We start from the raw sequence: 13,705 nt of genomic DNA, 5'->3' as shown, positions 1-13,705 counted from the left end.
AAGAAACTGCCTGGAAATTTCTCATGTCGGTCGGTTAATACTCTACCGTGGATCTCTTATTTGTAGCAATACCAGAGAAGAAGAAAAAAGAACCGACTGACAACTTTCCACTTAGTGCAGGCTACTCATATCGACAGGGACAGCAGCCCAGTGGTGGCTGGAGAAACATCAGACGCAAGAAGATATCTATGATGCCTCTCCAAGTCTCTTTTTTTCCCCCACTTTTGCATGCGTCCAGCAGAGCGCATCATTAATTATGAACCAAAGCACACATATGGTTGGCACTCTTATGTTTCAATTGAAATGTAATTGCAACATTCATTCAGGAGGAAAATAAAACCCTCAACCATCCGCAGGAAATATGCGAAACTTGCACACTTACTCCTGTGCTCCGGTCTGGGTACCCTCCCTGTGCCGCCGTGAGCTTGGTAGTATTAAGCCCCACCAGAGAGGGGAGGGTCTGCGACATCCAGTTGGTAATCATCGCCATGGTGCTGAGCACGACGCCGATTTTCAGCAAAGGAACCGACATCTTTGCGCGCTGCTTGGACTTTATTCAATTTTTTAAATTTTTTTTTAAGCCGTTTTCATTCTACAGATTCCTCCGGTGAGAAACAAGGTAGGCGAGTCATGTTGCCCAGAGCGGCTTGCTGTTTCACCCGGGACTCCGGCTCGGCTGGTCTTTTTTTGGACATCTCCGACGAAGCACTGGCGACGAACGAGTCGGACGCGAAAGAGACGACCTGAACGTAAAAGGGGGCTCGGGACGGAGAAAAGAAAAACTGCAACACTTGCTCCAGAGGAGGATAAAGAACAGGAAAAAAAAAACCCCGAGAGCTGGAAGCGTCTTTTGGATAGCTGCTCTGCATGCGTTGTCCCGCGCACTGCTGCCTCTCCGGTTCACCGTTACTATTTGGTTCACGCCCGACGGTCCGCCTCCTGCCTTGAGTGAGCTCTGTGATTAAGTGCCACTGACTACACATACAGAGGCGGGTCCGAATGGATGAGAGGAGGAAGGAGGAGGTACTACGGATCTATCTACACCGCCAGACGCAATGATGTCAGCCAGGTTGGGGTCTGTACGTGGTAATATCTGGGATTGCACCTGATTCGCTCACAGCTGCCCGACACTGACTGCCCCCCCAAGAGGGAATGACAATGAGCAGTGCGGCTGAGGTCGGCCGACAATGATGCTGAGGGATTATTTCACAGCGGACGGTGACATGTCTTTCTCCGCTGCCCCATCAGGAGAGGAGGCTCTCCATCATAGAGGCAAACGTGCTCCGGATCATGCGCGGTAAAGCTCATTCAAATTAAAACATGCACATCACAGTGATGCAACCACTGCAAAGTCACATGTCAAAGTACACACGACAAACAAACAAAAACCGCGTGTGCAGAATGTCGCATCTCAGGGACAGAGGGGTGCGAGAACTCGGGGTTATGTTTTATTGATGGGTAACCGGATGCCTTGAGCTCCAACAGAGGGTGGGCTTTTTTATATATTTCATTCGCGTGACTCTGGCGCCATCGTGTAGCTGATTTGGGCGTTGCCGAAATCAAAAGAGGCGCTTTTAAAATGCAAGGACGCGGCACAAAATGTGCAAAGATTATATATGTAGGCCTACATTTATTTATTTTTAAAGACACTTGTCGATTTCCAATGAGTTTACATTACGTTTATGCACTGAATGCATGGTTATTATTAGAGTCAAAACGGGTTATAACTGCATTATAGAGTGCAGTTTAATTGCGCTAATTGTGTAAATAATAATATCTCTCAAATATAACTGAGTTGTCATCAGGGCCAGAGGCCAGACTCCAGATGACGGCCTAAATTGCAGAACTGCATGATACATGAGGTCTCCAGAATAGCATGAGTGGCTCTGCGTCCACAACTATTTCTGTCAGCTCCATAATGCATTTTTCTGGTAAACTGAAAGACAGACGGAGAGACAGTCGGCACTCACTGCACCTCCGTATCGCCCCCCCCCCTGCCTCTCTCTCCCTGCCTCTCCCACTTCTTTATGACCTTTGAGGTGAGAGCTTGCAGTAGTTGATGGCTCCACAGATTACTTTGAAGCATCGGCTGGGGTCAGCTCACCGCTGTGCACCGCTGTCCAGAGTCCATTCTATAGTCTGGTGTTAATATGGTGCCGCTCAGTGCAGCGCAGCGCCCTCTAATCACATAGCCTTCAAGAGGGTACAGTTAGTCTTCTAAGCCTCCCAGGCGTGGATCCCATTCCGTTTTAATGGCGGTGAAGCAAATGATCAAAAGCTTTGCTCCCACCTCTAACACAAAGTCAGTATTTAATACGGCAGCTGCAGGAGGAACGCCACAGGTGCACTGAGTCAATGAAAGAAAGAAAGAAATCAATCAATCACCCACTATTTATAGAGACATTTGTCATTTAAAACCACTCATTAGTAGCTGCCCCGAAGAAGGATTGATCTGTTTTTCTGCATACAAGATCTCAAAAGCAACACTCGCACAATGATCAGTTACACGGTCTGATATAAAAACCTTGCATAAATAGGACGTTGTAAGAGAGGTGTTGTTCAAATGATATGGTAACTGTAAGAGAACAACTTGTGGTGCTGTGTGCTGTAGGTATGCCGTCAAAGTTATTTTCTCTTTAAAAAAGGACGAAAATTGTGATTTAAGGTATAAGTGAAAGTTGTCTGGAGGGGCAAGAAAGCATCTTTATAATATAATAAAAGCTCTATTAGTATTTCTGACTGGGCTTTTTCACTCTATTGCATCATAGCGAACAGGTGTTTGGACAGTACAGTAGGATAACCACATTGACACACTTAGTATCCAATGCAATAAATGCTTAAACAGTATTGCGAAAAATCACATTTCCAGCCTGCAAGTGAACCACAAAATGCACCGTATCTCCACCTACTCCTCCTCTGCCTCTCTCTCTCTCCCGCTCTCTCTCTCTCTCTCTCTCCCTCTCTCTCTCTCTCTCTCTCTCCCTCTCTCTCCACTTGCTTCACCAACCATACTGAATAATAAATAGCTTCAACCCCAGCTGCCACGCGTATTGCAATTCAGCTCAACTCCATCTCAGTTTCTCACATAAAAAAAAACCCCGGATTGATTCCTATGCTTTCATACATTTAAAATCCCACTAACTTGTTTCTAAATGATCCCCTCGCTGGAGCCCTTATAGTTTCAGCATTAGGCGTGTTAGACTGAATTGATTCATGTGAATTGGAAGCGATTTCTTTAATGCAACAATACATGCATTCTTGATTGTGCATGCATACGAACGTTAACCTTTTTGCACGACGATTGTTTGTGCTGTGGTATGTGGGTTGCACGGTGCCATCTGTGTTGTCAGGTGTCTGCGAAGATGCTTTAGGATGTGGGCCCGAAGTCATGTGGGAGCCCACTAGGTGAGGAACAGATGCCGCTCTGGCTGCTCACTATTCTTCTCTGCGAGAGGACACCAAGCGATGGGGTGAAATCCTTCAGCGGTGGGGATAGAGGTGGAATTAAAGAGGAGCGCGGCCTACTAATCAGGCGGCTCCATGCTCCCTCGGCCAGATGTTGAGAGAAAGAGCGGCAGCTGCCCTCCACGCCGTTTGAAACTGCGTGAGACTTTTGAAGCGAGGTTTCTTCATGTGGTCATGAAGAGAGCGTCATTGTTCAGCAGAAAAGGTCATGGGCCGTGCCCATGAGTAATCCGGCAATAAAAAAAGGTTCTCAATCTCTCTGTCTCTGGATACACCTCTCACTTTCTTTTATATCTGTCTTCAAACAGAGATGAGATGTGCAGAGGGCTGGCCTTCCTACAGTGAGATGTACTGTGGGTTTCTCCAGCAGAGGCCGTATAAATAGAGCCTGTCAGTGTCTCTGGTGTTTCTGCTCTCCTGGAAAGGGGAGCGGCTGTGGACTTACATCGACTTACCTTCAAACGGATGAACACAAGCTCTAGGGCCACCAGAGAAGCACTGTCACCATAACGTGGGGGGCCCCCCTGACCCGAAACCCGACTGTCATGAAAGACAAATTGAAACACGCTCTCTGTTCCTCCCTCCTCCGGCCGATGGCTTCCATCAATCAGTGCACATAGCCCCAATGTGCCATCGTGTCAGCATTTGTGTGCCCTCTATCCGGCTGCACTACTCATGTCCAGTTCAGATTACAGGCACACACATGTGATGCTTCAGTCTACGGGGAGATAAAAGGGCACCGGCGACAACTGTGTGTAATGAAAAATGGTTCCGCTCACAGCACGCCGACAGTTCTCATGCATTTGCTGAAATAAATATTGCTGGCACAGTTGTTTCAAGGTAATATTACATCAATATTCTAACACATTGGTTATCAGGGCCAGCAGGGTTTGCAGCAGCCTACTTCTAACACATTTTATTGAGTTTGTCTCTCAGAGTATATTACAGATACTCTGGGAAAAGAGAAGCATTTATTGATACCTCTGTGTCAGATTAGATTTTTAGTTTGCAAGTCTCCAATTACCAAACACAATTGGATTCACACAACAGAGAGAGGCAAATGAAATGTGACTCTGTGTTCGAGCATGGGCAATTAAATCGTCAAATTCTTCAATCCGGTGGTGGCAGGGCCTGGTGATTAATAAATTCTCTCCCCCATCATAACACTGTCTGTGAGGATGTATAAAGGCAACAGCTTAATGCTACAGTAACTATGATATGTATTGCTGGAAATGGCCTTTCAGAGAGCAGGAAGTAATTACTAGTTCCAGTAAAGGATCACAGAGATGCATTTTATTGACCGGTAAATTTGTTTACTATGCTGAGCTGGGTAGCTTTACATTGTTGGACTAAATGTTCTCTCCCCCCCCCAGAGGGAAACAGTAAGTCACACTGTGGTCATTGAGCATGCTCCAAACACCTTCTGTGAGACACTGCATTTGATTGTGGAGCCCATGATTCAACAGTGGCCTTTTTAGAGAAAGCTACAGGCAACATATTGTATCAGGCAAAAAAAAAAAAGCCCTGCAGTTGATTAATCTGACCATTTGCTAATGAGAGAACTGACAGATCATGCAATAATTCCCCCCTCTCTATCTGGCCGGTTTGTCATCCCCGTCGGTGGTGGTGGGGGGGGGGGGGGGGGGGTTACCGCACGGGGCTCTGCTGGATCTGTCCGCGCCCGTCAAGCACAATGCATTCACATCATGTAATCCCACCCGTTAATCTGTTTAAGCAGGGGGTAGAGGGCTAATTCACGGGGACCCGTTACGCGAGGTAAGCGGGTAATCTCTCCGTGGATCTGAAGCCAATTAACCGCCAGCTTTTTAGCTTTTAACACAGGATGTGGAAAATGGCGTTAAAAAAAAAACACACACAAAAAAAAACCTACTTGGGTGAGTTCTGTGCCCATGAAGACGAGGAGAACCAGACTCAGGAGCTTGCTCGCAGGCTGCATCTCTTGCCTCCGGTGTGTGTGGACCAGCGGTCTCACATGCAGATCGAGTCCCTTCGCGTCCCCCCCGGCACAGCGGTCCTCTCCTCCCGGCTCTCTTTTGCGTTGCGAGTCTCGGTTCTGTCTCTCTCTCTTTAACACTATTGTTATTATTAATATTTGGTCCCTCAGCAACCCAGTGGCAGATAGCGACGGATCGGTTCCACGGAATCGTCTCTGTGCATATTCATTTCATATCGGGAGCCTCTATCTTCGGTGCCTCTCCCCTTCGGTCCTCCGTGGCCGCACTTTATTTCTCGCTGCGACGGACTGCGATGAGCGTTGAGCTGAAGACGCGCAGACACTGTTCGGGCACACCGCTATAGAACCTTCACTCTGATATTGCCAAAAGTTTACCTCCCCGCCTTAAGCTGCCCGTGTAAGCTCTCGATGGAGGAGGAAAAAAACGAGAGTGACGGCGCTGTAGCATGCTGAAAACGGAAGTAGCATCGCCAAGAGAGGGAGATTTAAATTGGCAGGCGCACAGGAGGAGAAATGCCTCGCCAGGATGGTTTGCTGTAAACTAGTATAACAACAAAAAAAAGAACAAATTGCCAAGTCAACATAAGTTTTTAATTTAAAAAAAAAATGCTATCTTCATGAAAATACACAAGATGAAGCAGCAATGTACTGATTAATCTTAAGTGCCTAATATGCATTACCGTATGTAAAAAGAAATGCTGCCACATATCACTTTGTCTTGATGTTCTGGAGTATTCCTTCCAAAATGATGTCATCTTCTTGAAAAAAAGTAAGAAAAGATGCATCTCAAAAAAAATCCTTATGGTCAGTATTATAAACTGTGAAAACTACATTTTTCTGGAGCCAACGTTGACGTTTTGGGGGCTTGGAGTTGTAGTTAGTTTGACAAAGTTTTAAAATCAGTGGTGGAAGAAGTATTGAGATCTTCTACTTCAGTCAAAGTATAGCGGTACAAGTCAACACTATAAAAACAGTACATTACAGGTCAACGACATGCATTCATAACTGTATAGCGATCTGTACGAAGTATCAAAAGTCTTGGGTGGCTCCTGTTATATCACATCATTGGATATAATACCTATTATATCATTTGATTATGATACTAATTGTAATGGGAAAATATGTTTTGAACACTCTCTGACAATGACACAGCAGATCCCTGCAGAAGTAGTTCATCATTTAGCAGTGAACTTGATGTCTTGTGTGTCTTTTGCTCTCACAGAAGAACAGAAAGGCTAATGAACCTGATGTCATGTTTGTTATGTCCTGGCAGGAACCAGACCTTTGAGCGGATCAAAACAGCCCATGTCTGAATACCCGTTCTCTTATGGATGATTTACCTCGGAGGAGGGGGCTTTGCAGGCATAAAATGACGAGACGTCTGAGACTTTGTTGAAGCCTTTCTGCTGTACACTGAAATACGTGTCTGTTGAAACGTTCTCCTGCTTGCAAGCACTAAAGACAATAACGTTGATTCTCTCAAGGCTCTGTTTATTGACATAGATTGAAAACTTTGACTCTTCTCCCGATTAATCATAGAAATTGTCCCTAACATAATGCATTAATATGTGAGCATTTTATATGTTTCATCAGGGGTATGTAAAATCGTAATCTTCACAGAACCTGCCAATTGAATTTGACGGATAAAAAGTATTCCTATCTGAAATGTAAAGAAGTATAAAGAAGAACACTCAAAATGCTCTAGTGCTCCAGTGTACTTGAATGCGTTACTCTCCACCTGAAAATAAAGAATCGGAATTAGGCCGAGGGTAGAGTCATTACGATGATTACTCTTATTGTGTTTGCATGATTAGACCTCTTCAGGACTGTGTGAGCAAGTACAGTATTTGACTGACATCTCCCTCACCTTCATGTTGATATCGTTGCATCTGTGAGGATGGGACAAATTGCATTTTGTTCCTAACAAATGTATCCTTTATCCTTAATATAAATGCCTGGTCCCCTTATAGATCCAGTGATGTTATCAGTATGCTTTATGCCTCATGTAGAATACTGATACAGGCACTCTGTGAGGGCGGTACAGCACCACTGTGAATGTCAACAAAAGGCTCTTAATTGGGAGGTCACGTGGGTCTGAGGCTGCTCTGCTCCTGCCTGCCTGTGACTGTCTGAACCACATTATACGCTAATAGCCCCGTGGCCTGTAGATAGACTCTCAGCTGAAATGAATTCTCTTCTGGTGGCACCAAGATGCACAAATCACCTCGGTAATGGAACCGGGCCAAGTTCATATCTGTATTCTTGAATGCAGACTCTCATTTGTCTGTTAGCAGATTCTTTTGGCCAGTCTGTGCACCTGAAAGGAGCAAAGCAAGGTCAAACTGAGGACAGGTTTTCAAGCTCTGGTGATTTTCAGGGTAGTGAGGTGCTTCGCGTGCGTCTGATTGTGTTTGCAACTCCCGTGATGCTTTCCATCAAGCGCTGAACGCACACATGCACAGATTGTGGGGCAAGGGAACGGGATCTATGAGTAACGAATGTGGAACACTGCCGACAAAAAGAGGACCATTTGTTTTGTCGGTAGGAGCCTTTCTCTGCGTGGTGGTACACACAGCCCACACACTGGACAGCAGGAGACACCTCTCACCGGGACTTTGGCCGATATTAAAGTTTGTCTCTGTTGCATGGAGCCACTGTGGATACCACCACTAAGCACAGCAGTCCCTTCCATCACGACTGATGAGCTGATTCTGTTATAAAGAGTTGCAAAGAAGAACAGGAAAGGCACCGTGCATGCGTGTTTGTTTGCGTTTGGATGTTTATTGATTGGAGAGAAGACACTCGGCTACAGTTAGATTAATTACTACGTCGCGGATCTTGGCACATTTTTACCTTGCAGTTTTTGCGAAAACAAAAAATCCAATTAAGACGACAGGTTTGGTTAATGTGTCTCCTCGCTTCCTAGTCGACTGATGCTATAGCAGTCCGAGGATTGTGACGAGGACAGTGGTGAACAAGTGATCAACACAGGAAATAGGAGACAATGGAGCGCCACTGTGATTTGGAATAATTCAGTGAAAAAGCTGTCCAAACTAGCAAAGCTGAGCGGGGGTGTTGATTTAATGTGGCCGCTCGTATGGATGTTCCTCCTCGAGATTTATTTCCTACCCGTTGAGCTCAAAATGCAAATTGCTGGATTGTCTTGTTTGCATGCAGATGTATTTAAATTGTCTCCATTGCAGGTGCATCGGAGGGGAAGTCACCGCGTAAAATGTATGTGCTGCATTAACGCTCTGTGAAGTAGCATTGAATTTGTATGGCGACTAAGACTGTACACTCCCATTCACACACACACACACACACACTTCCTCTCACTCTCTTTGCTTCCTTTTTTGCTTGAAGAATGTACTAAAAAGATGAGATTTGGCATATATGTTTCCGAGTTTCACAGGAAAATTGATTAAACCATCCAAAATTTCTTTTCGTTTGAGAGAGGCCCAGTTCTTTCGCCAATTGAGTTGTTTTCTTCTCCCAGTGTTTCGCGAGTGTACAGTGTGTGTGTGTGTGTGTGTGTGTGTGAGTGAGTGAAAGAGACGCAGGGAAAGTGAGTAAAAGAGCTCCGGTTTAAATTTAGGTCCCAATAGAATGTGTGTCTTTCCTCTCAGGCACGCTGCCATTACTTCCCCCTTTCATCACTTTCTGTCCCTCTGCTCTCTGCAGATTTGATGCTAAAGATGGCTATCAAAGATATATTTCACTCGTCTGTTGTAGCTCAGCAATGCTCCGTTCATTCAGTGCGCTGCCGACTTGGTCTGTATGGGTCCAGGACCTTGATCTGTTCTGCACTTAAAGGGAGATGAATTAACAGCCCACTGTGTGTTGATCTCAAGTCAGTATAAATGCATTGGATAACAACTCTATGGGCATTCAGCCTTCAGACCTTGCGAGGAAAAAAATGCCCCAGTGTTGTACAGAGAATGAAGAGGAGAGGGAGGAGGAGGAAGGAGATGAGGAAATGAAAAAAAGCAGAGTGCAAGAGGGGAGCCAGGATGAAAACATCTTTCTCCTATCTATCTTGACAAATGACAAGTAGTGGTGAGAACAAACTATCACTTGAATAGAACCAACGCCTCTGCACTTATTGAGATTCATGTATAGCTGGCATTTATGGCAGGGCAGCCTTTCAGAAACTGGAGATATCCATTAGACAAAGATAAATATTCTGGCACAAAGAATGTAAATTCCGGATTACTGCAATTGAAAAAGTGTGGTGGAATGAATCAGTTTTCACTCATTTATCTTCATCCGGGCAGATCCATGTGAAATCCAAAAATGCAGCCTTTGACGCTGGCTGTCAGATGCCAGATGTTAAACATGGTTCTAGCTCTGGAGCGATACAGGCAGCCATCTACCGTGACACATTAGTTCAGATGATTGCTCTGCATGATTGTATACCAGCTGAGGGATATTAGACCGTGTTTACAGCATCAGGTGCACACAGAGAGGCAAATACCGCTCCCATACTGCAGGATGGTAATGTCACCAGACACCCTGTTAGAGCAATTCAAGAGCCATTTACGTCGATGTCGGGATGAAGTCAAACACATAACGGCCCCTCCAATCACCACATCCAAAAATCATTAAAGCTTTATGGGAAGTTCGGAATCACAGAGACAAATTAGATCATTAACATCTAACATCCATGCCCTAACCTCGTCCATCACAGAATTGGCGACTTTCCTTCTTTAAGGATGGACTAATATCTCGATAAATGCAGCCGACAGAACACTGAACAGTTTTAAGACATTTCTGCAATTGACAATTTGCTGAATTCCATCCCATGAGCAGTAATCACCCAATCATAGCTTAGCAACCGTAACTAGTCACGGCAGATCAAGCTTTGTATTTCCCCACATGTTGAAGTGGTGCACAAGGGGGCACAAGATCTTATTATTCAAAGAGTTTGGACAATGGTGGGTTTATATAGCCTTTCCAAAACAAAAATACAATAGCAAAAGTGTGAGAATTTGGTTGAACGGTGAGTTTGTCTGCTCTAACTTAAGCTGCAAACAATAGCAGGCGAACTAGCTGTGGCACTCTATTCGGTACACTTGTACAATCTGATTTAATTCAACAGCTCTGTCATATGTCATAAAAATATCAAACAGCACAAACGTGGAAGTCAGCAGTCAGTCACGTAAGCAAGTATGAATGTGTAATAATATCCTTAGCAAACAAAGCATCCGTGCCCGTGAGGAAAGAGAGGCCCCCGTGGGAAGGTGATGTTTTAATATTTTGGCTAACTCATTTACATACATGAGAGGGGCAGAATATCTTGTACTCCAGTACACCACCACCACCCACTACGACCTCAGTAATGAACACAAAGTAGAACTATTACTCTTCTGACGGCGTGTACAAAAACTGAAAAAGTAGAATCTGTATAAAAGTAGAATCCATAGCGGAGCTATTGTATTGGGTTGCATTACATTGCTAATGTTACATTTCACACTTCATTAGGTACACCTGTATACAGAGGCGGCTCTAAACCATTTCAAATGGGGGTCCAGGCCGGGGCCACGTGGGATTTTAGAGGTACCAATAATATTAAGTTTAGGATTGCAGTTTTAAAACAAGCTAACGGACACAACGTTTTAGTCATGGAGGTAACGAATTAGCTACAGTACCTAGATGGTTTGTGACAACCCAGCTAAAATATAATATGCCAGGGACAGTTGGTAGAATTGTCAGTGTCTGGCTAGAAATAAACAGCTTGCTTTTGTCTACCTCTGTGTGAAATGTTTCATAAATTTGTAGGAATTTTGAGTGGTAAATCTGCCACCCTTATAACTGTATACACTGCATATGTGCCATTCAAGAACAGAGTACAGTAACTAAGGGGGGAAGCACGGGGTGTAGCGATTCAAGTTTGGCCTCCTCCTGCCCCTGAATCCATATTTTGTACAGCTGCAGGTGTTTAGGCGGATGATGGAGACGTTTCCGAGAGCGTTCTGTAGGTGGTGTAGGTCGCTTTGGGTGTTGCCGAGCCCACACAGTTTGCTCCGGTAAACACAGGCAACTCAAGGCTGCAGGGTGGAGAAGCCTACAGGCCGGCCCTCAGGCCCTGCCTTTGATTCACAGACTAAGTACTTTGATTTGACTAATGCAGACATTTACAACAACGGCACAAAATCCTAAATTGACAAATGTTATGCACGTCACGCCTACACCTTCAGCCAGAAACAGACCCAATCCAGAAAGATCCAGACACATTCACTGTGCGACACATTTGCTGTAGATGCTCTTTTATTCAAGGTTGTATATCCGGCCTGGTACACGCATGCTGCCCACAACCACATTGTCAAACGTATTTACAGTTGAGTGACCGTATGGGTATAGAAGGTTTCAATGTCACTTTATTAGCCTATTTGTTTTCCACTGTGTCCGTTCAGCTGCTTCAACCCTCTATTAAAACTAAGGTTTGTGTATTTCTTCCTTCATCTCTTAATTATCCGTTCCATTTATTCTTTACTACACCCAGTGTTCTGTGCCGAGATATTATCATCACTCAGACGGTGCGGTCTCTCTCCATGTTTGTCTGCCCCTGAATAGGCTGCAGTGCTGTCTGCGTGTGTTGTTGCTGGGGGGCACATGTCAGCAAATGACTGCTATGGCTCTGATTTATGCTTGTCTGTGAGTGTGGGTGGGTGTGTGTGTGTGTGTGTGTGTGTGCGTGTTTTAGTGACATACCGCCGCTCACAGCCCCTGGAGGGACCCCTCTGTCTTAGAGATCCATGCATCATAATGCATCAGCTATATACAAAATAGATGACCAGAGGTTATGTAGGCCATGCCAGAACGATGCTGCAGACATGCACAGAGGGACATTGACAGAAAATGGGAGACAGCTGGGAGAAAGAAAAAATAGGAGAAAATGCAGCAGGAGACGGACTGATGGACAAGCAAAACAAGAGACAGAAGAGAGTATGTAGAGGAGAAGGACAGGTTGTTCTTTACGTTAGTATTTCTGTCATACGGTACCATCCTTTGTTTGCTCATCACACGTAGCAACTCTGCATGGTTGTTGTATTCATGTCAGAGATAATTATACGATGATGCCGTCAGTTGCCAGATCAGTAGTTAGAGGACGGAGCTGCATCTCAGCAATGTGCTTTTCACCCTACTGGGTTGCCAGATTTGTGAATGTCGTTATTACGCCGCATAAGCTCGCAGCAATGCCTCACCTTCTGCGTGTCCTCGAATAATAGCGTTGATGGGCTACTGATTTCTTCACAATGTTTTGTCTTGAAGGTCAATGCAGTGTAGTTTAACCCTCATTCAAATGCTTGTTACTGTAACTGTGTAGGCTACAGCTGTTAAAGTGTGCAAACAATATCATTGATTTTTGATAGTACTTTGCAAAAGCTGTACATGTCACCATGTTGTGTTTGAAATTGATGTAATCGATATTTTTAGATTAACAATGGAAGAAATGATTCCATATATGTGAAAGGATGTCGTGTATTTTAGCATATATTACCTAATTGTTTGGCTTTTAAAATGAGCTAAAAACTTTATTGTTTTGATTCACTCTCAACATTGTCATATGGGTCAAGCTGGGACACAACTGTATGCAACCAGTACAGGCCTGTTTTGTCTGTCTTCTGCAGAAATGTAGCTGGTGAACATATGAGCATTTTGCCTTCTGTATCTCAGTTTTTTTGACAACCAAAACCATTAGACGCTAGCAACTAGAGGAATGAAGAGGACGATGAAGGGCAGGAGTGTGAAGAGCTGGTGCCGAGCGGGCGGCCACCTCAGCAGACCCCCGACCAGCAGCAGACACTACATCATCAGCCACCTGAGGTGAAGTCACCCGGGCATGTTGCAGTGCAGGAGGAAGAGAGGGAGGAAAGCAGAGTTGTAGGGCCAAGCCAAAGCAGTCTGCCAGAGGACGAAAAGGTGAAGAGGTTGAGGAGGCTCCTCAGGGGCAGCGGACGCAGTCCTGGAATACGCCATCTCTTCTTCTCTGACTCCGTTGGTAATAAAGTTGGTAGGATCTATTAGTATGAGTGCGTTGTATTATTCTAATTAGATGTGACACCCATAATTCTAAATATGTATTCACAGAGAAATACCTGAGGGGTTACCAGAGCTTCCACGAGGGCAGCTGGAGAATGCCCTCATTAAGGACAGCCGGGTAAGCTCTGTCATCTTTTTAATCGCCCACGGAGAGAAAGACCTCTACTCCTAGCTGTGCCTGGACAGCATGAAGGGCATCAGATAGTTAGTGTGGCTATTCTA

At 44.9% G+C, this 13,705-nt stretch overlaps 1 protein-coding gene across 2 annotated transcripts in view; it reads right to left on the bottom strand.

Annotated features, from left to right (window-relative positions):
* olfm1b (olfactomedin 1b) overlaps positions 1-5,895 on the bottom strand; it is a 17,647-nt gene extending 11,752 nt beyond the window's left edge. Inside the window, exon 1 of one of the 2 annotated variants that reach the window (XM_031860135.1) lies at positions 5,357-5,895. In XM_031860135.1, the coding sequence (XP_031715995.1) occupies positions 5,357-5,422 (66 nt within the window). In that variant the 5' untranslated portion in view covers positions 5,423-5,895. Of the gene's footprint in view, positions 1-382; positions 2,949-5,356 lie in introns of those variants that run through there. The other variant, XM_031860134.1, reaches the window with a different exon arrangement.
* Between the last annotated feature and the right edge of the window lie 7,810 nt (positions 5,896-13,705).

This window comes from Anarrhichthys ocellatus, unplaced genomic scaffold, assembly GCF_004355925.1.
Source record: "Anarrhichthys ocellatus isolate YVR2014 unplaced genomic scaffold, GSC_Weel_1.0 scaffold23, whole genome shotgun sequence".
Taxonomy (NCBI): Eukaryota; Metazoa; Chordata; class Actinopteri; order Perciformes; family Anarhichadidae; genus Anarrhichthys; species Anarrhichthys ocellatus.
Note: the sequence above shows the minus strand (reverse complement) of the source record. Positions and strands in the feature narration are given on the sequence as shown.